This window comes from Orycteropus afer, unplaced genomic scaffold, assembly GCF_000298275.1.
Source record: "Orycteropus afer afer isolate SDZICR_OR568_19922 unplaced genomic scaffold, OryAfe1.0 scaffold00043, whole genome shotgun sequence".
Lineage (NCBI taxonomy): Eukaryota > Metazoa > Chordata > Mammalia > Tubulidentata > Orycteropodidae > Orycteropus > Orycteropus afer.
The window spans coordinates 12,658,952-12,681,913 of NW_006921630.1; the positions used below are offsets into that span (position 1 = coordinate 12,658,952).

Genomic DNA, 22,962 nt, shown 5'->3' on the forward strand with positions numbered 1-22,962 from the left:
GTGTTTTGTTCTGCTGTGCATGGGGTCGCTATGAGTTGGAAACAACTCAACGGCACCTAACAACAACAACAAAGCTTCTGTATTATGTTTCCATAGGAAATCCAACAAGTATAAAAGAAATTGATGTTTATTTTTAAAATTACCTTTAGGATGAATATGGTAATATTTAACATAACCCTTTCCAAAATACTGTAATTTTCTACAATAAGAATTGATATTTAAAATGATTGACTTCAATGATTTTTTTGGAATGCTACTAATGAGTTTTCGTCATCCTGTTTCTTTGCTGGTTGATAATGCATGTGTAGTAACATATAGTTAATCAGAAAAGCAAGTTAGCTGTAGCCCCTCATGTCTCAACTGTCCTTGATGTACAACATGCAGTTGTGTCGTTGGTTCTAACAGTACATGTGGTAAGTGGCCAAGCTGATCATGGGCAGTGTTTCCTTGGGCAAGTCACTTTATTTCTCTGAACCTCATTCTTCTCATCTTTATAATGTTTGACTTTTTGTTCCCAAGATGGTCTGAGAACAAAATGAGATAAGAGATATGAAAGCTCATTACAAACTTCATGGTGCTAAACAGCACGGAGGTAATGGCTGTGTTAATTACCCATCTTGCCATCAACAGCAGATTGTGGACATGGTGGCTCTGCAAGTCATGGTGCTTGGGTGCTCGTCCTATCGGCTCTGTGAACTTGGAGGCCATTAATTCCCTCTATGTCTCAGTTTCCTTAATAATAGAAAAGGAGTAGGCCTAGGTGATCTCCAAGGATCTTTCCAGCACTAGTGTTTTTTATGTTGAGACAGTAACCTGTGGGAGTTCTGGTGGTGTTGTGCCTAAGGCATTTGACTGCTAACCAGGAGGCTGGCATTGCAAACCCACCAGCCACTCCTCAGAAGGAAGATTGGGCAATCTACTTCCATATTGATAAGGGAACGAACACAATGCACTGCCATTGAGTCGGATCCGACTCATAGGGGTTGCTGTGAGTCAAATCTGACTTGACACCAGTGAGTTTGTTTTTTGGTTTGTGTAACCTGTGGTGCTTACTTACTTTAGGAACTTCTAAAAATACAGACATTTCTCTTTTATTACAAAACCTGATTTGGAACTGGAGGCAGAATGGAAATCATCTTAGTGGGCATGTTAATCACTGTCCGTATTAGATATCAGCGGACCTCCCAAAATGCATTGACTTTCCTCAGCCTCATAAGCAGTTGACTTCTGCTGGAGCTTATATTGCCTCTAGTTTCTGGTATCTGCTGCCACCTGCTGGTTGATGTCCTTAAAAGCAGCTAAAAACTAGGGAAATGGCTTATACGTGTAGAGAGGTTAAGTCAAGTGACAGGGAGGTGATGTGTGCTGTGGGCTGTTGTGGAGGAAATAACTGAAGTTTATCCACCTCCATGTCTACCTCTTCTTTGAAAACTGCAGCATACTCTTTTGGTCAAGGTTCTAATAATTCTGGTTTCTTCTGGGGTGTGTTTACTTTTCCAGCTGTCCGAATCCTCCTCCTCATGCTCCTCCATCCATTCCATGGACACAGCTTCCTCAGGGATGTCGTCCTCAGTCAACCCCCTCTCCTCTCCTCCGTCCTGCAGTAGCAACCCTAAAATCCACAAGCGCTCCATCTCCGTGACATCCATTACCTCGACAGTGCTGCCTCCTGTTTACAACCAACAGAATGAAGACACCTGCATAATCCGCATCAGTATAGAAGACAACAATGGCAACATGTACAAGAGCATCATGGTAAGGAGCTCATCCTGACCCAGGAGTTGTTTGTCCATTTGGATTGTGTCTGTGTTTTCAGCCACTCAGACTAAATCTCACTATGTATATAATAATAGCATATATATGCATTCACACAAAATCAACACATATAAACACTAAAATCACCCTGGGTTTAAATGTATTTATGTTAAAATACACATACCTACAGTGTACATGGATGAGCTCTGGTGGTATAGTGGTTAAGGCATTTGGTTGCTAAACAAAAGGTTGATGGTTTGAGCCTACCAACTGCTCTGTGGGAGAAAGATGAGGCAGTCTGCTTCTATAAAGATTGACAGCTTGAAAACTCTATGGGGGTCACTATAAGTGGGAATTGACTCCGTGGCAGTGGGTTACAGTGTATGTAAGATGCTTGGTGGTACAATGATAAACAGTTCAGATGCTAACCAAAAGGTTAGTGGTTCAAACCCACTAGTGATTCTGTGGGACAAAACATCTGGTGATCTGCTCCCATAAAGATTTCAGTTGTGGAAGCCCTGTGCGGTTCTATTCAGTCACGTGGGATTACGGTGAATTTAGATTGATGCCACAGTATGCAACGGCAACAACAGTGCACATAGGGAATAGTTTTCCCAACTTAAAAAATGCTAAAACTTACTCACCCAGGTCATTGTCACCTTTTTCAAAACTATCAATTTGGATGACTATATAAATATCATAGGGAAGATGCACTGCTTCACACCTTCTTGGAAGGCTTCCTCTGGAATTAGACCTTTGGGTTTAGAATTGAATTTCCATGCCATCTTAGGAATGTACAGCATGATGTCAAGATTTTGTCCTTCAGTCATTCTGAATCAAATCAGTTTATCAAACTGGGAAGTACAGTTCAGGTCCATAAAGCACTAAGCTTACAAACAAAGGAGCGTGAGCTTTCTGAACTGTTGGTAAACTATCGGTTCTAACAATTGTCACCAGTATGTTTTTAATAGTGGAGTCTTTTTGGAACACATATAGAGCCTCTTGTAGTGATAGCCTTGTGTGTGTGATACATGGTGTGTCTCCTTACTTTATAGGAGATATCAAATATCGAGAAGCAGACTTTGCAGTAAGATCACAGCTCATTCTGCCTCTCTCCTCATCTTCATCACTTACCTTCTTTGGGGGCACCCTGAGTGCTTCAAACTCAGCTCTGAATGTCACAGAAGTGGTATAGAGGGATTGCCTTTCAACATTCTAAAGATAAGCTTTGCCAGAATGTTCATTCAATGAGCAAAATATTTATTGAATATTTATTGTGTATTGGTCACTGGATTAGGTTCTGGAGATAAGGAGATGAATAAAACATTTCTGCCTTTACAGAGCTTATAATGAAAAGGGGACATGATAAAGGATTATTCAAAGTGTAGCAAATACTCTAGTAGAGGTCAGACCAGATTGTAAAGGTCCTCATAGCCCTCACGAAAGAATTTATGTTAATCCTGCAGGCAGTGGGGACTTACTGAAGGCTTTTAAGTAGCCATCAGGTTTGTATATTAGAAAACTGGCATTATGGAGACATGATGCTGTGCAGGGGTGGGAGTAGATTGGAGGTAGGAAAACAAGTTAGGATGCTATTATGATATTCCATGTGGGAGATGATAAAGGCTTGCATTAGTCATGTGGCTGGAGACAACACAGGTTTTTAAGGAAGCAGAATTGTAGGATCTGTTCATTTAGTCATCAACTTTTTGGTTACTGTTGTGGGAGATGAGAGAGAGGGAGGACTAGAGGCTGTCCAGGCAGCTTGGTGGTTGAGGGTCCTGTTAATCGATAGGAACTATGGGAGGAGGAGGCTTTAGGGGACTTTCAGTTGGAGGTACTGGTGGAACACCCAGATGACATCCTCTAGTAGAAGGGCAGAAACCCAGGTTGGTGTAAGGCTGGTGCTGGGAGTCCTCCAGCCCCACAGGGTGGGTCTGGCCATGCAAGGAGTGAGTATAAACTGAGACAGACCTCAAGTAGTGAGGGAGGGACTAATAAAGGACAAGGAAGCCAGGGTCCCCAGTGTTACTATTACTGTATTTTCAGTGTGGTCTTGTGTAAGTTTTATCTCTATAACTTTACAGTGTCTCTGAATTATAATAACATGCATGTGTAACTCCAAGCAATTAGGTTTTGGGACCTGTGATACAAAAAACCAAACTTGCTGTCATCGAATCATTTCTAATTCATAGCACAACCCTCATTGAGTTTCCAGGGCTGTAAACCTTTATGAAAGCAGACTGCCTCATTTTTCTTCCACAGAGTAGCTGGTGGGTTTGAAGCATTGACCTTTGGGTTAGCAGCCAGATATCTTAACCACTGTACTACCAGAGTTCTTTGGGACCTGTGATAGGCCTGGTCAATGTCTACTATATTCTGTTGGGAGAGGATTGTGAGTGGATGATGAGGTCTTTCACAAAATCCTACTGTCCAGAAGAATCTTAGATGGTGAGTACGGTGTGGCGGGCCAGGGGCAGCTGGTGATTAACAGATGACCCCCAGACTCCTTTCTCAGCACCTGGGCCACTTTTGTGGTAATCTTCTGCCAAACCCTTTCTTTATACTTACATAACACAGAGATGGTGCCACTCACCTTTTGTAGAAATCATCCCAGCCATCTCACGGGCCTACTCAGAATGGATGACACTGTTCTAGTGGTCTTGTTTTCATTGTTAAGCATTCCAAAGAGAAACATTGTTCTAAGGGAATTGCCCTTATGGAACCTACTTTACTGTATACTCTTGACTAGAAGATATCATTTCAACCCAAGTTTGGCCTAGAGAGCAGTTCTCAAACTATGTGATCACAGGACCCCTTTATACTCTGAAAAATTACTGAGGATTCCAAATAGTTTAGATTATATGGTTTATACCTACTGATGTTTACAAAAAACTGAGGCCTTTTCAAAATATTTATTAGTTCATATAAAATAATAATAAACATATTGCATGTTAATAAAAATTACCTATTTTTAATGAAAACGATCTGTTACTTTCAAAAAAATTATTGAGTAGGAAGAGCAGCATTGTTTTACATTTTTGCAAATCTTTTTAATGTCTGGCTAATGGAAGATGCTGTATTCCAGTATCTGCTTCTGAAATGTCTCTTAAGATACATTGTTTTCGTTGAAGCATATGATGAAAATCTAACTTGACACAGGCATGGGGTTTGAAAAGGAAGAAGTATTTTAATAGTCTTTTTAGATAGTTATAGGTATTCTTTTCTGATACTATACTGGAACTTGACGCCTAACAGTTCTTAAAGGTTAGTTGCAATATGGTATCTGAAACCATGTCAGTGAGCTTTTTTTGTCTTGTTACATTTAATAAATTGGTCTATATTTCTCTTCAAACTAAGCTTTTACTAAAGCTTGCATTGGTTATCTGGAAAATATTGTTTCACTGAGTTATGCAGATCTTCCAAACATTGACACATTTCATTATTTAGTATCAAAACATGACCTTTATTAATATTACTAATGATCTCATTGGGAGAGTCTTTTAAGTATTAGGGATATGTAAAGCTCACAGTAATAGATCCAAACCTATTTGGATGTTTCAAATCTCTGATTTTCACTTGAAAGCTTGAATTTTATCACTGTTTTATTTGATGTGATGACTTACTTGTTCATTTTAGAGAAAATGTCTGTAAAATACTGAAGTCTGAATAGCTGTAGTTTGTCAGCCATTCTTTCAAGTAAAAGTAGCATTCTTGAAAAAGTGGCAAGTTTAGCTCACAACTCAGTCATTCAAGTGCTTTTCTTCAGTATAACTATCATACTTTGGTAGGCAGCAAGAGTACACAATTTTTTTTTTTCAAAAAGTTGTATATTCAAGGCTGAAGAGTTAAGTAAAATTACTAACTTTTCTATTTTTTTTTTTTAACTATGATTGAAAGATACTGAAGAATTTAATGACTACTGGTATAGTTAGGAAGGAACTCTGGTGGTGTAGTTGTTACGGTATTCAGCTGCTAACTACAAGGTTGGTGGTTCAAACCCACCAGCTGCTCTGCAGAAGAAAGACGAGGCAGTCTGCTTCCATGAAGATTTATAGCCTTGGAAACCCTCTGGGGGTCACTATAAGTCAGAATCGACTCAATGGCACTGAGTTTGGTTTTTCAGTTTGGTATGTTGTTGTTGTTGTTGTTATGTGCTGTCGAGTCAGCCCTGACTCATAGCGACCCCTCCGTGGGTTTCCGAGGCAGTATCACTACGAAAGTAGGATTGCCCAACCTTCCTTCCGAGGAGTGGCTGGTGGGTTTGAACCGCCAGCCTTCTGGTTAGCAGTCAAGTGCCTTAGCCACTATGCTACCAGAGCTTCCTCAGTTTGGTATAGTTAAGAAGAAACCCTGGTGGCACAGTGGTTAAGGATTACAGCCTAGAAAACCCTAGTGGGGGCAGTTCTACTTTGTCACATGGGGTCACTGTGAGTCAAAGTTGACTCACTGGCACCTAACAACAGTTGGATACCCCTGCATTGATTTGTGCTAAGAGGCCAACTGTTTCATCCACCATTACTTTTGCAATGTAATGCAAATGTCAACCCGAATGAAAAGTCAAATCTTAGTATTGTTATGAAAGTAGTTTTGCCCCTCACAGATCCACTGAAGTGATCTCAGGGACCACAGGTGCCGCCAATCACTTGTTGAGAACTGCTGACCTAGAGAACTTGCACTGCAGACGTTACTCCTATCCTGAGTCCAGATCCTTTCCATGAGAAGTAAGAGAAACAATACTTACATCCTTGGGAAGATATCACCTCAGAGAACAGTTATTTGCGTCCTATATCACCATTGCTCTCACTCTTTCTAAGTGATATTTCTCTCCATTTTGTCAACCAGAGCTTCATATGCTCCCTGGACTTCCTGTGACCATAAATATTTAATTCCCTGATTCATATGCATGAAGGGAACACCTACGCACTCTTCAGTGCTGCACCATCCAGTGCTCTAGCCACTGGCCACATGCTGCTGCTAAACACTTGGAACAGGGCTGGTCCATATGGAGATTTTCAGTGAAATGCACACCAAATTTTAAAGATTCAGTCCAAAAAAAGTAAAATAGCTCAGTAATGTTTATATTGATTATATGCTGAAATAATATTTTGGATCTGTTGGGCTAAATTATTCAAATTAAATTTATTTTAAAAAACCTTTTTAAATGTAGCTACTCCAAAATAAACAAACAAACAAACAAAACCAGACTCACTGCTGTCGAGTCAGATCTGACTCATAGTGACTGACCCCTTCTTGAGTTTCTGATGCAGTATCACTACGGAGATAGATCACCCAATCTTGCTTCTGAGGAGTGGATGGTGGGTTTGAACCGCCAGCCTTCTGGTTAGCAGTCAAATGCCTTTTACACACTAGCATACCAGAGCTCCCAAACATAGCTACTAGAAATTTAAAATTATGTCTGTGATGCACTTATTTCTGATGGACAGTGCTGGTTCCATATATCAGCACAAGGCTCTGTGACTGAACCCTTGATAAGAATTGTGGTCAGTAACTTTACTTATGAATAGTAGTGAAGCACTATCTGATATATTATTGGAAAATTTTATGAATAGCCCTGAAACATTTTCCAATACGGTGCCGGAAGATGAGCCCCTCAGGTCAAAATATGAGCTGCCTCATCAGAGTAGAGCCTACCTTAATCATATGGATAAAGTAGAGCCATTTGCTGAAGTGGCATGACTCAATATGAGAAGAAACAGCTACAAACATCCATTGATAATCAGAACATGGAATATATGAAGTATGAATCTAGGAAAATTGGAAGTTGTCAAAAAGGAATGGAATGCATAAAGATCAATATCCTAGGCATTGATGAGCTGAAATGGACCAGTTTTGGCCATTTTGAACCAGATAACCATATGCTCTACTATGACAAGATTGACAAATTGAAGAGGAATGGCGTGGCATTCATCATCAGAAAGAATGTTTCAAGATCTATCCTGAAGTACAGTGCTGTGCGTGATAGGATAATATCCATGCACCTACAAGGAAAGCCAGTTAATAGCCCTGTTATTCAAATTTATATACCTACCACCAAAGCCAAAGATGAGGAAATTGAAGATTTTTATCAACTTCTGCAGTCTGAAATTGACCAAACATGCAATCAAGATGTGCTGATTATCACTGGTGACTAGAATGCAAAAGTTGAAAGCAAAGAAGGATCACCAGTAGTTGGAAAATTTGGCCTTGGTGATAGAAATAATGCTGGAGATCTCATGATAGAATTTTGCTAGACCAACAACTTATTCATTGCAAATACCTTTTTTGAACAACACAAATGGTGGCTATACATGTGGACTTTGCCAGATGGAGTACACAGGAATCAGACTACTACATATGTGGCAAGAGGCGATGGAGAAACTCAGTATCTTCAGCCAAAACAAGGCCAGGAGCTGACTGTGGAACAGACCATCTACTGCTCATTTGCAAGTTGAAGTTGAAGACAATTAAAACAGGTCCATGAGAGCCAAAATATGACCTTGATTATATCCCTCTTGAACTTAGAGACCATTTAAAGAATAGATTTGATGCATTGAAACCGATGACTGAAAACAAGAGGAATTGTGGGAAGACATCAAGAACATCATCCATGAAGAAAGCAAAAGACCATTAAAAAGGAAAGGAAGGAATGACCAAAATGGATGTCATAAGAGACTCTGAATCTTGCCCTTGAATGGAGAGTAGCTAAAGCAAATGGAATAAATGGCAAGATAAAAGAGCTAAACAGAAAATTTCAAAGAGCAGCTTGAGAAGACAAAGTCAATTATTATAATGAAATGTGCAAAGACCTGGAATTAGAAAGCCAAAAGGGAAGAATATGCTTGACATTTCTCAAGCTGAAAGAACTGAAGAGGAAATTTAAGCCTCAAGTTCCAATATTGAAAGATTCTATGAGCAATATATTGAATGATGCAGGAAACATCAAAAGAAGATGAAAGGAATACACAGAGTCACTGTACCAAAAAGAACTGGTGGATGTTCATCTATTTCAGGAGGTGGCATATGTTTAAGAACCAATGGTATTGAAGGAAGAAGTCAAAGCTGCACTGAGGGAAATGGTGAAAAACAAGGCTCCAGGAATTGACAGGATACCCATTGAGATGTTTCAACAAAAGGATGCAGCACTTGGCTATGCCAAGAGATTTGGAAGACAACTCCCTGGCCAACTGACTGGAAAAGATCCATATTTGTACCCATTCTAAAGAAAGATGATCCCACAGAATGTGGAAATTATCTAACAATATCGTTAATATCTCACGCAAGTAAAATCTTACTGAAGATAATTCAAAAACGGTTACAGCAGTATATTGACAGGGAACTTCCAGAAATGCAAGCTGGATTCAGAAGAAGACATGGAATGAGGGATATCATTGCTAATGTCAGATGAATCTTGGCTGAAAGCAAAGAATACCAGAAATATGTTTACTTGTGTTTTAGTGACTATGCAAAGGCATTCAATTGTATGGATCATAATAAATTATGGATAACATTGAGAAGAATGGGAATTCCAGAACACTTAATTATGCTCATGAGGAACTTGTACATAGACCGTGAGGCTGTCATTTGAACAGAACAAGGGGACACTGCATGGTTTAAAATCAAGAAGGGAATGCATCAGGGTTGTATCCTTTCACCCTACTTATTCAATCTGTATGCTGAACAAATAATCCGAGAAGCTGGACTATATGAAGAAGAATGTGGCATCAGAATTGGAGGAAGACTCATTAACAACCTGCGTTATGCAGATGACACAACTTTGCTTGCTGAAAATGAGGATGACTTGAAACACTGATGAAGATTGAGGACTACAGTCTGCAGTATGGATTATACCTCAAAATAAAGAAAACAAAAAGTCTCACAATGGGACCAATAAGCAGCATCATGATAAATGGAGAAAAGATTGAAGTTGTCAAAGAGTTCATATTACTTGGTTCTACAATCAACACCAATGGAACCAGCAGTCAGAATATCAGATGTCTCGTATAGAATTGGGCAAATCTGCTGCAAAAGACCTCTTTCAAGTGCTGAAGAGCAAAGATGTCTCCTTGAGGACTAAGGTGTGCCTGACACAAGCTATGGTATTTTCAATCACCTCATATGCATGTGAGAGCTGGACAATGAAAAAGGAAGACCGAAGAAGAGTCAATGCCTTTGAGTTGTGGTGTTGGTGAAAAATGCTGAAAGTACCAGGGACTGCTAAAAGAGAACTAACAAATCTGTCCTGGAAGAAGTGCAGCCAGAATGCTCCTTGGAAGCGAGAATGGCCAGACTTCATCTCACCTACTTTTCCTGGAGACCATTCCCTGGAGAAGGATATCATGGTTGGCAAAGTGGAGGGACAAAAAAAAGGAGAAGGCCCTCAATGACATGGATTGACACAGTGACTGCAGTGATGGGCTTAGGTATAGCAAAGATTGTGGGGCTGGCACAGGACCATGCAGTGTTTCGGCATGGGTCACTGTGAGTCAGAGATGACTCAACGGCACCTAACAACAACAGCTTTCTTGGTACATAGTAATAAATAACTAAGGAAAGTCCTTGGCTATCCCATCCTCATTTGGACACATCTGTGAAAGTTCAAGATAAAGGAAATAGGCATAGCCTGGCTTTGTCCTTAAATAGGAAGTTTAAATTAGACGACTTAAAACCCAATTTAACCTCACATTGTGTCCAAGTGATGTTTTTTTTCTCTTTTAACTTTAGACTACAAGTCTAACTTGAGCCAGCCGTGGGAGTATTTCCTTTAGAGGAATTAATTTTTTTCCTTAAGAGTTTTGTGTACACCTGTTTTTCCCTTGTAAATGGATATGCCAGATGTTTTGGTAATAGACAAATGAGCAGGGTCTTTGTTGGTTACAAGCAGCCCATTGTAATGCATGTTGTTTACTGAATCACAGATGCCAGCTGTGGTCCAAGGCCAGAGGGATGCTTCTAGGCAGGACATCCACAGGCTCCCATTGACAAAAATAAGACTTTTTCTTTTTTTTTTTAAGTTTTCTCTTTGGAGTCCTCTTACCTTCTAGAGACAAGAACTTCTATTTTTAAGTAAGAATAATCGGTGTTTTCATTTGCTTCCTTTCAAATTAAAAAAAATATTCAACAGGTGGTACCTAAGTCAGCCCTGTTTTCATGTTATATTGAACATCCTGCAGATAGTTTGGCTGGTGGGCAGAGATGAGAGGGAGAACGTCAGAATTAGGGATGTGGAGGACTTTAAAACTTTCTTTAGACTTATGTATTTTTAACACTTAGAAGCTGATTTTTATTAAACTAATTTGCATACAATTAAATACACAGATCCTAAGCATTTGGATTTTAATAACTACGTGCATCTGTGTACCAGCACACAGATCTAGATAAAGAGCATTCCCATCCCTTCAGAAAGTTCCCTGTGTCCCTTCCCAATCAATCTATCCTTAACCCAGAGATAAATTTTCAAATGCCATAGATTAATTCTGCCTGCTCTTGTAAAGAATAAACTCCTGCATATGTAATTCTTTGAGTCTGGTTTCTGTAGCTTGGCATGATATATTTGAGATCAGTTGTAAGTTTCTTTTAATTGCTAAGTAACAAATCTATTGTGCCAATACTCTGATTTCTCCCTTCTCTTGCCCTCCTGTTGATGCAGATTCCACTTGGTTCCAATTTTTCACTATCATGAATTAGTCTGCTGTGAATCTTTGTGTACAAGTCCTTTTGTAGCTATATGTTTTTATCTTCCTTGGTTATCACGTAGGTGTGGGATTGCTAGGTGATTGTGCTTTTTGGAATGGTCAGTGAGCAGAACTGTGGCAATTTCGGTCCCATAGGTTGTGACCAGTTCTAATAACAGCAGCTGTGAACATGCGAGGATAATTTCAGCCCAGGAGTGATAATGTTTCCCAGTTTCCACAATACCCTCATCTATATTCTCTCATTGAGCTTCGATCAGTATAGGGGAGATTGGCGAGGCAAAAGTGTCCTCTGCATTTTAATAGGGAGGACACCTTGATGCTAAGAGATGAAGTTTAGCTACTGAGGGAAGAGCCAGGGCTAGAACTCAGGAGTGCAGGCTCTTGGCCCCATTCTCATCCCATGGGCCCTGCCTACCCTGAAAGGCTTGCACAGCACAAGATGGCAAGAAGAACAGGTTCAGGAGGACTTTCCAGGAGACATGAAATCAGACACTTCACAAACCCTTCCATTTGTCTTTCCAGTTGACGAGCCAGGATAAAACCCCCGCCGTGATTCAGAGAGCAATGCTGAAGCACAATCTGGACTCAGACCCGGCCGAGGAGTATGAGCTCGTGCAGGTCATCTCGGAGGACAAAGGTGGGCCGCGTGTTCCTTCTTAACAGCAGGCTGCTGCTAGCCATGTGTTTTTGCTGCTCTTCAGTTCTGGAAGGCAAGAAATAGATACAAAAGTCTTTTTTTTTTTTTTTTAATAGAATCATGCATTTTTAGCTTTTCCTGACCATGCATCTCCTTTACCCAATTATGTATTTCTGAGTTATGTATGAACCTGAAATTTAGTAATTCCAATAGTAATTTCTCATTGTTTTAGTTAAGCATTTATGAGATACTTTATTCATGATTGATCTCTAAGTAGCAAAGCTTCTACCTCCCACTTACTTAAGGTAGGAGCTGGTGAGCTAAGAAACACATCGATACCACTGGGAACTACTTAAAGAATTTATGTTTCTGAACACTCTTTTGGCAAATAATTCCTTCTGAATGGATCCATTTTCTAATTTGGATTGGGATTGTGTTTGTGGAGAGGGAAGAGACAGGCTGGTAGACTACTCCTCTACTCCTCTAACCGTATCATATCATAGGAAGCCACTCGACTGGAAGAAGTCTTTTTTCCAAATGCAGAAGGAATAGCAAATGCGTTGACTGAGGCCAACCTGGTCTACTGACAGACCAGCACTGACCACTGTAGGCATCTTAATGTAGGACTCTATTCATCAACAGGCAGCACTCCCCTGTCAAGGAAAAGAATTTTACAGGTTGAGGGTATGAGAAGGGATCAGTAATCCACACTGTGTTTGGCCAGCAAGTTACCTGGGGCTCCATAAGGGGCCTAGAGAAAAGTAGCTGAATTAGAGTACAAGCAGTCCCTGGATTAGGACAAGATCCATTCCTAACTATATCTTTAAGAATTTATAGGTCAGTTGATCAGGTGCATACTGTTCCTATTTAGTCTTACCTTAGTGCAAGCAAACACACATGTAGAAGTGAAGGTGATTGTGATGAAGAATTTGTTGCCAGAAGGAGTTGGTTTGATTGTTTCAAAGAGAGGGCAAATTTACATAACATGAAAGTAGGCCTTCAAAGATGGCAGTGCCCTGCTCAAAGATGTAGCCTCTCTCAAAGATGGTAACCAATAGTGCTGCTTTGAATGTGTGTGGCTTTCCACAGTCCTGCCAGTAATCTAATCTCATGTATCAGGCTCCTGAAAGGGCTCACTGCACCTCTTCTGAGTCTCCCATTCCACAGTTTGACTTGTAATTTTTCCCATTCTGGTTGCCATGACGAATCACCCAAATTGTACAAATTCTGGTGTCTTCCTGTTTTGCTTCACTGGCCATGACAGAACTGGTTTGAAGCCCTGCTTTAAAGGGCAAGCAGGAGTTGCCCATAAGTTGAATGTTCATATCCCAGGGACTGCGTATGGTACCTTTTCCCAGACATGAAAACCATATAGCCTCTGAGAAAATCAGTTTTCAAATATGTCTTTGGAAGTTTTCTGATTCACTCAGCTGTGCCCTAGGTTGTAGAGCAAAACCTTCTCAATTATAAAATGTCTTTTAATGTAGTTATAGTTAAAATATTCAACCTGAGACATTCTCTCCTTCATTTTACCATGTTGCACAAAAATGCCAAACTCAAAACATAGGCTGAGGTGAGATTGGTGGGTCTGAAGGTCTGGGAGTCCCAAGGTGCAGCCTCCGGGCCCAGCACTGCTACCACCAGCTGTATGGTCCCAGGCCAGCCCCTTGACTGGCCTACTTGTGCTTAATCAGTTAAACGAAGATAATACCTTGTTCCTCATACCTCACAGGGCAATTGTGAAGATAATAGGAAATAATATCCATGAAAGTGCTTTGAGAAGATGCTAATTCATATATAGCTGTGGAGTATAACATTATTGATTTGGGATTGTGGGCAGAAGCATGGGGATAACTTAAGGGAGTTATTCTGTATGGAACATTTGTGCATTCTTGAAAAAATGTGCAAGAGCCACATATAGCCTGGTCACAGCCAGTCTTGCTGTAAGATCTTGGCGTTGGAAGGTAACTGAAGACTCATTTAATTTGGTCCTTGATTGGTTGCCTCTCCCAGCCTGTAGCCGTTCATTGTACATTTACTTTTGTGTTCACTGTGTTTTTTTAAGTTACTGCAAAAAGGCTGTGGAGGCAACGTCCTCTGACCTCTTCTAACCTCACAAGGGGGAGAGAGCATCAGCAACAACAGCCCAGGGCCTGTTCCTTTGAGGTGGAAGTCAGATGTGCTGCCACTCTCCCAACTTTTTACCAGTTCTGATGCCAACCATCCTTCTCCTGGCACTCCCTTCTTCTCTGATGAGTTCGATTAATTTATTGCACTGACGGCTTGGAACTCACAGACAATACTCACAATTACAACATTTATTCGGGAAGTAACAGGTTATAATTCAGGATCAGAAATAAGTCCTAATACAGTTCTTCAGTCAGGACAGCTGCTTCTCAGCCTTGCTGCAGACATGCTTTTCTCTGGCCTCGGCCTTGGCTTTTGCTCTGCTCGGGCCAGTGTTACAAAGCTCTTTTAGCTTTGCCAGTAGGCACCCAAGAGGCACCCCACTCCACCAGCAAGTCTCCTGCCTGAAGGCACTCAGCTTCCTCACTCTGTGTCCTGGGTAGCCTGCCATTCCATCTCAAGCCAGTCTCTTGGTTCTGCTGCTGTCTCTCTCCCATCTGAGCGCAGGGACCTTGGAACCACTCCTGGTTCTTTCTTGTTGGATCTTTCCATCTCTGAGATGGCTTATTTCAAGCCTAACTGATGGCAAAATTGACCAATCCCCACATTATGGTTCCATATACCTTATTTGAAGGGTCCTTCCCCCACAAGGGGGAGCTCTGGTGGCCTAGTGCCTAAGGCATTTGACTGCTAACCAGAAGGCTGGCAGTTCAAACCCACCAGCCACTCTTCAGAGGGAAGATTGGGCAATCTACTTCCGTAGTGATACTGCCTCGGAAATCCAAGGAGGGATCGCTATGAGTTGGAGCTGACTTGATGGCAGTGAGTTTTGTTTTTTGGTTTACCCCCACAAAGTGTCATGTACCTTATTTACACTATTAGCAAGCTATCTGATCTCCTTGGTGGGCCACAAACACCTCACATTTGCATAGCCCCACCCAGTCATCTTGTCTGAGTCACAAAGACCATGGCTAGAAGGGTCATACTAAGTAATTTACTGTATTACAGATACCCATTACCCCATATGGATAATATCCATATGCCTACAAGGAAGACAAGTTAATACTACTGTTATTTGCATTTACACACCAACCACTCAAGCCAAAGATGAAGAAACTGAAGATTTTTACCAGCTCTTGCAGTCTGAAATTGACTAAACATGCAGTCAAAATCAAAGTATTGATAATTACTGGTGATTGGAATGCAAAAGTTGGGAACAAAGAAGTATTAGTAGCTGGAAAATATGGCCTTGGTGATAGAAATGATGCCAGAAATCTCATGATAGAATTTTGTAAGACTAACGACTTACTCATTGCAAATACATTTTTTTCAACAACATAAACTCTGACTAAACATGTGGACCTTGCCAGATGGAATTAATAGGAATCCAGTTGACTACATCTGTGGAAAGATGCAATGGAGAAGCTCAATATCATCAGTTAAAAAAAGGCCAGGAGCTGACTGTGAAAACAGACCATCAACTGCTCATATGCAAGTTGAAGTTGAAGCTGAAGAAAATGAAAACAAGCCCACAAGAGCCAAAATATGACCTTGATTATATCCCACCTGAATTTAGAGGCCATCTGAAAAACAGATTTGATGCATTGAACCAATAACCGAAAGACTAGACGAGTTGTGGGATGACATCAAGAACATCATACATGAAGAAAGCAAAAGGTCATTAAGAAGATAGGAAAGGAAGAAAAGCCTAAAATGGATGTCAGGAGAGACTCCGAAACTTGCTCTTGAATGGAGAGTAGCTAAAGCAAATGGAACAAATGTTGAAATAAAAGAGCTGAACAGAAGATTTCAAAGGGCAGCTCAAGAAGACAAAGTAAACTATTATAATGAATGTGCAAAGGCCTGGAATTAGAAAACCAAAACACACTTGGCATTTCTCAAGCTGAAAAAACTGAAGAAAAAAATCCACACCTTGAGTTGCAGTATTGAAGGATTCTGTTGCCAAAATATTGAACGATACAGGAAACATCAAAAGAAGATGGAAAGAATACAGAGAGTCACTGTTCAAAAAGAATTGGTTAATGTTCAGTTATTTCAAGAGGTAGCATATAGTCAAGAACCAGTGATATTGAAGGATATGTCCAAGCTGTACAGAAGGAATTGGCACAAAACAAGGCTCCAGGAATTGATGGAATACCTATCAAAATGTTTAAAAAATGGATGCAGTGCTGGAGGCACTTATCAATTATGCCAAGAAATTTGGAAGACAGCTGGCTGGCCAACCGACTAGAAGAGATTGATATTTTGCCCATTCCAAAGAAAGGTGATCCAACAGAATGTGGAAATTATTGAACAATATCATTAATATCACACTTAAGTAAAATTTTGCTGAAGATAATTTAAAAGGAATTGCAGCAGTATGTTGACAGGGAACTTCAGAAATTCAAGCTGAATTCAGAAGAGTACATGAAATAAAGGATATCATTGCTGATGTCAGATGGAGCTTGGCTGAAAAGCAAAGAATTTCAGAAAGATGTTTACTTACCTGTATTTTATTGACTATGCAAAGGCATTCAGCTGTGTGGATCATAACACAAATTATGGATGATGATGAGAAGAATGGGAATGCCAGAGCACTTAACTGTGCTCATGAGAAAACTGTCTGTAGACCAGGAGGCTGTCCTTTGAACAGAACAAGGGGATGCTGATGATTTAAAATCAGGAAGGATTTGCATCAGGGTAGTATCCTCTCACCATATTTATTCAATCTGTATGCTGAGCAAATGATCCAAGAAGCTGGACCATATGAAGAAAAGCATGGAGTCAGAATTGGAGTAAGACTCATTGACCTGTGACATGCAGATGGCACAGCCTTGCTGGCTGGAAGTGAAGATGCTGAAGCACTTACTGATGAAGATCAAAGACTACAGTCTTCAGTATGGATTACACCTCAGCGTAAAGAAAACAAAATTACCCACAACTGGACCAATAAGCAGCATTATTATAAATGGAGAAAAGATTGAAGTTGTCAGAATTTCGTTTCACTTGGATCCACATTCAACACTCATAGCAGCAGCAGTCAAGAAGTCAGATGACGTATTGCACTGGGCAAATCTGCTGCAAAAGATCTCTTTAAAGTGTTAAGGAGCAAATATGTCACTTTGAAGACTAAATCTAAACCAAAAAACAAAACAACAACAACAAAAAAAAAAACATACAAACTCACTGCCACTGAGTCAGATCTGACTCATAGCAACCCCTGCTTGGATTTCTGAGGCAGCGTCACTACGGAAATAGATTGCCCAAACTTCCTTCAGAGGAATGGCTGGTGAGTTTGAACTGCTAGCCTTCTGGTTAGCAGTCAAATGCCTTAGGCACTAGGCCACCAGAGCTCCCAAGCCAGTGGTATTTTCAGTAGCCTCATATACATATGAAAGCTGCACAACAAATAAGGAAGACCAAAAAAGAGTTGATGCCTTTTCATTGTGGTGTTGGCAAAGAATATAGAAAATACCGTGGATGGCCAGAAGAACACATAAATCTGACCTTGAACAAGTGCTACTGGAATGCTCCTTAGAAACGAGAATGACCAGATTTCTTCTCATGTACTTTGGTCGTATTGTCAGAAGAAACCAGTCCCTGAAAAAAGGGTATCATGTTTAGTAAAGTAGAGGGTCAGCGAAAGGGAAGATCCACAAAGAGATGGACTGACACAGTGGCTGTAATGATTGGCTTGAGCATAGCAAGGATTGTGAGGATGGGGCAGGACCAGGCAATGTTTCGTTCTGTTGTACATGGGGTTACTATGAGTTGGAGCCAACTTGAAGGCACCTAACAACAACATTACTCCAGAATGCTGAATACTGTATACCTTTTTTTTTTTTTTAAATAGAAGTCCATTAAAAACAGCTTTGCTTTGATCATTTTATATTACACTTGGAACTATTCTTGTTCAGCAATTGCAGATATCTAGTTGGGAATCACTGAAGTAGAAAATAGTTTAAATGTTACTAGATATACATTGTCTGGTACAGATACTGTTTAATAGTAAAATGTAAGGTCTTAGCAAGGCAAGGACTCATATAAAATACTGGTTTTATTTTGAATTACTTCAAAAATATTTTGATATTCCAATGAAAGCATTCTGGAAAACTCTGTAGGTTAATTCTACTTTTTTCATATTTGTATTCTCTGAGAAAGGCTGCATAGTAGAGTGAGAAGTGTTTATGGAGTCTGTTCGACTGTTTACTGCCTGTGATTCTGAGCTACCATTGAACTTTTCATGACCTGTTTCCTACTATATTTTTTTTTTTTTCTAGCTATAATATTCTGTATTTGATTTTTTAAAATCTTAATTACATTTTTGTTTTGGTTGGGATTGAGAGGTTATTAGGACCATTTTTGGGAGGGGGTCAGAAGAGATGGTCATTTGTGGTTCAGTCAAATTTCAGAGACAAAGGACCATTGTCCCACTTTGTGTCTGGTCCATGTTTCTACCTGCCACTCTCAACTCTGGGCTGACTAACTTCTCTTTCCTTGTCTTTTTCAGAGCTAGTGATCCCAGACTCTGCGAATGTCTTTTATGCCATGAATAGCCAAGTGAACTTTGACTTCATTTTACGCAAAAAGAGCCCCATGGAGGAACAAGTGAAATTGCGTAGCCGGACAAGCTTGACATTGCCCAGGACAGCTAAACGGGGCTGCTGGAGCAACAGACACAGCAAAATCACCCTTTGAAGGGGGTGGGCCCACTTTCTCTTGCTTGCCAAAGGCTGAGTGGGGCTAAGAACAGGACGTCGTGATAATAACTACCATCCAGTGTTAGAGGATCATTGGTGAAGTCAGCAAGTATTTATTGAGTACCTACTGTGTATGAGACACTATGATAGGCATTGTGGGGAAACAGAAGATGAATTTGACATGAAGAGATTCACTGATTCCCTTTGACCTATTTGAGACTGGAATGCAAAATTATCCACATTTATAAATATATATATATGTATATGTATATGTACATACACACACATACACATATGTTAGATATGTGTGTGTGTATATATATGAGGGACTTTATGTGATATCCTAAACTATGGAAAAACAAATTTGCACAATGGCCTGGGAAGCTTAGGTCACTTTTACAGGGAAATAGAAGGAACTGAGAACTTAGTCTCATACCTTCTAAGTAAATGGACTCAATCCTAGGAATACAGAGTGTCCTTTGTGCCAGTATTACAAGAACTCCAAACTTTATTTTTGTAAAGGGAGAGGAATACTTTATTAATCAAGTGCCACCAGAAAAGAACATCAGCAGAGGCTGGACCTGCCACGGGCTGAATGAAGGACCACTTTGGAAAGGGTCTGGATGAGCCAGCGGCCTTCAACCTCTGCCCACGTCTGTCACGTTCTACCCCAGGGAGGCAAGGAGGAGCTTCAGAGGCCCATGCAGATCCACTGGCCTGGCAGCACTCCTCTGCAGTCAACACAAGCCCATTCTGAGTTCCGACAACCACAACACATTTCTGTTTCCTCCCTTTAAAAATATATCAGTCATTACTGCACACATAGCCATGTTCTCTGGTAACATATCAATCAGCCAGAATACAACACCCTTGGAGTCTCATTTGTCGTGGAATGCCACTGCTTCATTGCCTTTTCTGAATGCCTTCTGCATGTAAAACAGGATGTCTGGAGTCTTTTGCCATCTGGATCATAGCACCTCTTTATTATGTGCAATTTGTTCCTCAGGTGTAGAAATTTCTACTTTGACTGACTGTATTTGGTTATTTTGAGCCCTGTGAAAGATTTCCGAACAGCGATTGCCGTGTTAATAGCCCCTCTGAACATTCTCCCTACTGATAGCAGTGTCCTGTTTTACTTATTAACTTTTATAGCATTACTGTGCCTAGTCATGGGGGAAGGGGGCAGGGAGCTGCATACATTATCTAAATGATTTCTTAAAGAGGTACCTTCTCCCAGATGGAATTAAACCCCCCCCCTTTTTATTTGCAGGTCCACACTCTTGCTAGCACAGTGTCTCTGTTCAGTGACACTTTTGTCTATGGTAGCATCATTATGTTCTCCCTTCCAGATCTGAGCTGTGCTGGGGTTTGAACTGAAAAGCCATATGTGGGACATCAGCATGTGTAAGAAGCACTTTCAGAATATTGTCCTTTTTAAGAAAGAAATTCTCAAAATGCCAGTTATTATCCCCAAAATAAAGACAACAAACCCAGATTATGAAGTGCAGATTATAACATGGAGCTTTCCCTTATTTTTATAACTGTAATATAGTCCCAAGAATTGTGTGGGATTCGTGTTACATAAATAGCCATATGAAATCTGTAAGAAACACCAGGGAAAGTGTAGGGATTTGTGTCAAAGGACCAAAGAGTGAGCCAGAAAGGCCTCAGTTTCCTTCAGGTCTTTCTAGGAGCCCGGACTGTGTATCACAGAGACTACGGGGCTTCACCTGGTCGGAAAGCACTTTGTTCTGTTTGTGAGGCTCCTCCTCTGTGCTTCTGTGCTTGGAGGAGAGAGGGCCTGGGTGGCAGACATCTCTGGGAGAGGTCAGTGGAGCCTCAGCCTGAATTTTTGGTTTGAAGGTCAAAAAGGAGTTCTAGAACTGTCTGCCTGGTTCAGGGTGTGCTTACCAAGACATACATGTTGTGCCCATGTGCACACCCTGTGTATTTATACTGTATATCTAGATTTATATACTGCAGTGTAAAAATATACATACATATATATATATTCCTTTTTTTAAAGACAATGGAAATTCCAAGTAGATCAAAATAGCTTCATTTATTTAATGCCACTTTAAATGTCTTAAATTTGTTTCCATCCACTTTAAATGTCTTAAATTTTTTCCTGGTGGACAGCCGGGTAATGCTTTTCAGCTGCTCGCATGCTCGTCTTTTCTGCATCTCCATCATCTGTTTACTTTTTGGTTAAATTAATAAACTGGTTTGGGGCTTGGTTGGCATTTGCTGCCAGACCCAAAGGGATTGTATCTGGACTATTAATTAGATGGGTTCTGGGTTGCAGATGTGTTGATAAGCTCTTCAGAAGCCACTCTGCATTGATTGGAGGGAGCAGAGGAAGGCCTGGGCCAGGACAGGAGCCACTCCAGTGGCGATTGTCTTGAGCATTTGGGGGAAAGAATGATGTTCCTAGGAACTGCAATCAGATAGGAGGCCTTTTTAGATTGCTGTTCTTAGGAGTGGGACACTTTACTATGCCTTCTTTCTGACAGCCTTTCTCCCATTCTGTGAATGCTCCTGTTTGCATCATTCTTGAATCTTCTGTGGGGCTCTGGAAGCCGGGTGATTTCTGTGGAGGGAGGAGAGAAGACTCTTCCCAAAAGACATTCAGACTCAGGCTGGCTTCACTCCATAGACACACAGAGCATCATAGAGGGAAAGCTGGAGCCAAACAGGGAATGTGGGGCTGGGTGGAAGAGTATGCTCCATTTTTACAGAAGTGATGAAATAGTTATTTTGTAACTTTATAGGTAGAACTTATGTCAGTTATCATATTGTTTCCAGAAAGTTCTTAGGATTATTGTTTAATGGATTCCTGTTGTTGTTGTTGTTATGTGCTGTCGAGTCAGCCCTGACTCATAGCGACCCCTCCTTGGGTTTCCGAGGCAGTATCACTACGGAAGTAGGATTGCCCAACCTTCCTTCCGAGGAGTGGCTGGTGGGTTTGAACCGCCAGCCTTCTGGTTAGCAGTCAAGTGCCTTAGCCACTATGCTACCAGAGCTCCCAATGGATTCCTGGTGGACCCAAATTATCAAATTTCCTAGGGCCTTGTGGGATTTTGGAAAGAGCCAAATACATACATTAATAACAGGAAACTGATAATACAGAGTAGAGCAAGAAAAGTAAGATTTTTATTTTTGGCACTAGGTGACTTTTTTCAAGATCATTCTAGAAAATGGGTTCCCTTGTTTTCCTTCTGTCTAGAAACAGGTATTGATTTCTAGACATCACCTGGAAAGTTGTCTTAAAATTTCCTTCTTTGGAGTACTTTCAAAATCTTCATGCAGCACAGGCTGTTACAAGGTATACAGTATTGCTTATTGGCCTTGATTTCAATAGTAACTAGGCCCCTTGACCCCAAACCTGTTTCTCTAAAGATGCCCATAATTCCATTATGAGAGGTTACTTCCATTGTGTTTTGCATTTTCCCTAGGATCTTTAAAAATGAAAACCCCCCAGAAGGATATATTAGTTAGGCTGGAGTAGGCTGAAGGAGCAAACTCTGAAATCCCAATAACTTAGTTTTAGTTTTTCATTCCTGTCACAGTGTAATGCCAATCAGGCAGCTAGCTCTCCTAGTGGCTTTCTTTAAGCAGTGTCTCAGGCAACTTGCAGTTCTACCATCTGTTTTGTGCTTCAGGTCACAGCGATGATAAAGAGAGTATGAAGTATTCATAAGTGTTCCTAGCTGCCTTAGACCAGAGTGACACATTACTTCCATTCACAGTCTGTTGTTCAGAACTAGCCATATGGCTCCAGTCTAAGTGCATAGGAGGCTGGGGAAATGTAGAACACTTGGAGTAGTTGGTAAGCACTACAGCCTCTGCCACAGAGGAATAATGTCATCTACTAGGGTGCACAAGTTTAATTTTTTTTTCCACAGTCATGAGTAAAGTTTTTGGAAGAGATGGTGGTGAGGACTTGAGAGAGGGGCTGCAAAGAGCAAAGGAAGAGTTGAAGAAAGAGGCGAAAATATCAAAGAGTGATTCAACTTTGTCTAGAATTAGCCTTGATTGAATTTAATTT

At 40.6% G+C, this 22,962-nt stretch overlaps 1 protein-coding gene across 1 annotated transcript in view; it reads left to right on the top strand.

Moving 5' to 3' along the window:
• Positions 1 to 18,912, top strand: part of RGL1 (ral guanine nucleotide dissociation stimulator like 1) — a 289,687-nt gene extending 270,775 nt beyond the window's left edge. The window contains exons 16-18 of the mRNA XM_007937674.1: positions 1,501 to 1,755; positions 11,973 to 12,087; positions 18,725 to 18,912. Coding sequence (XP_007935865.1) covers positions 1,501 to 1,755; positions 11,973 to 12,087; positions 18,725 to 18,912 — 558 coding nt within the window. The remainder of the gene's footprint in view (positions 1 to 1,500; positions 1,756 to 11,972; positions 12,088 to 18,724) is intronic.
• Positions 18,913 to 22,962: the final 4,050 nt, after the last annotated feature.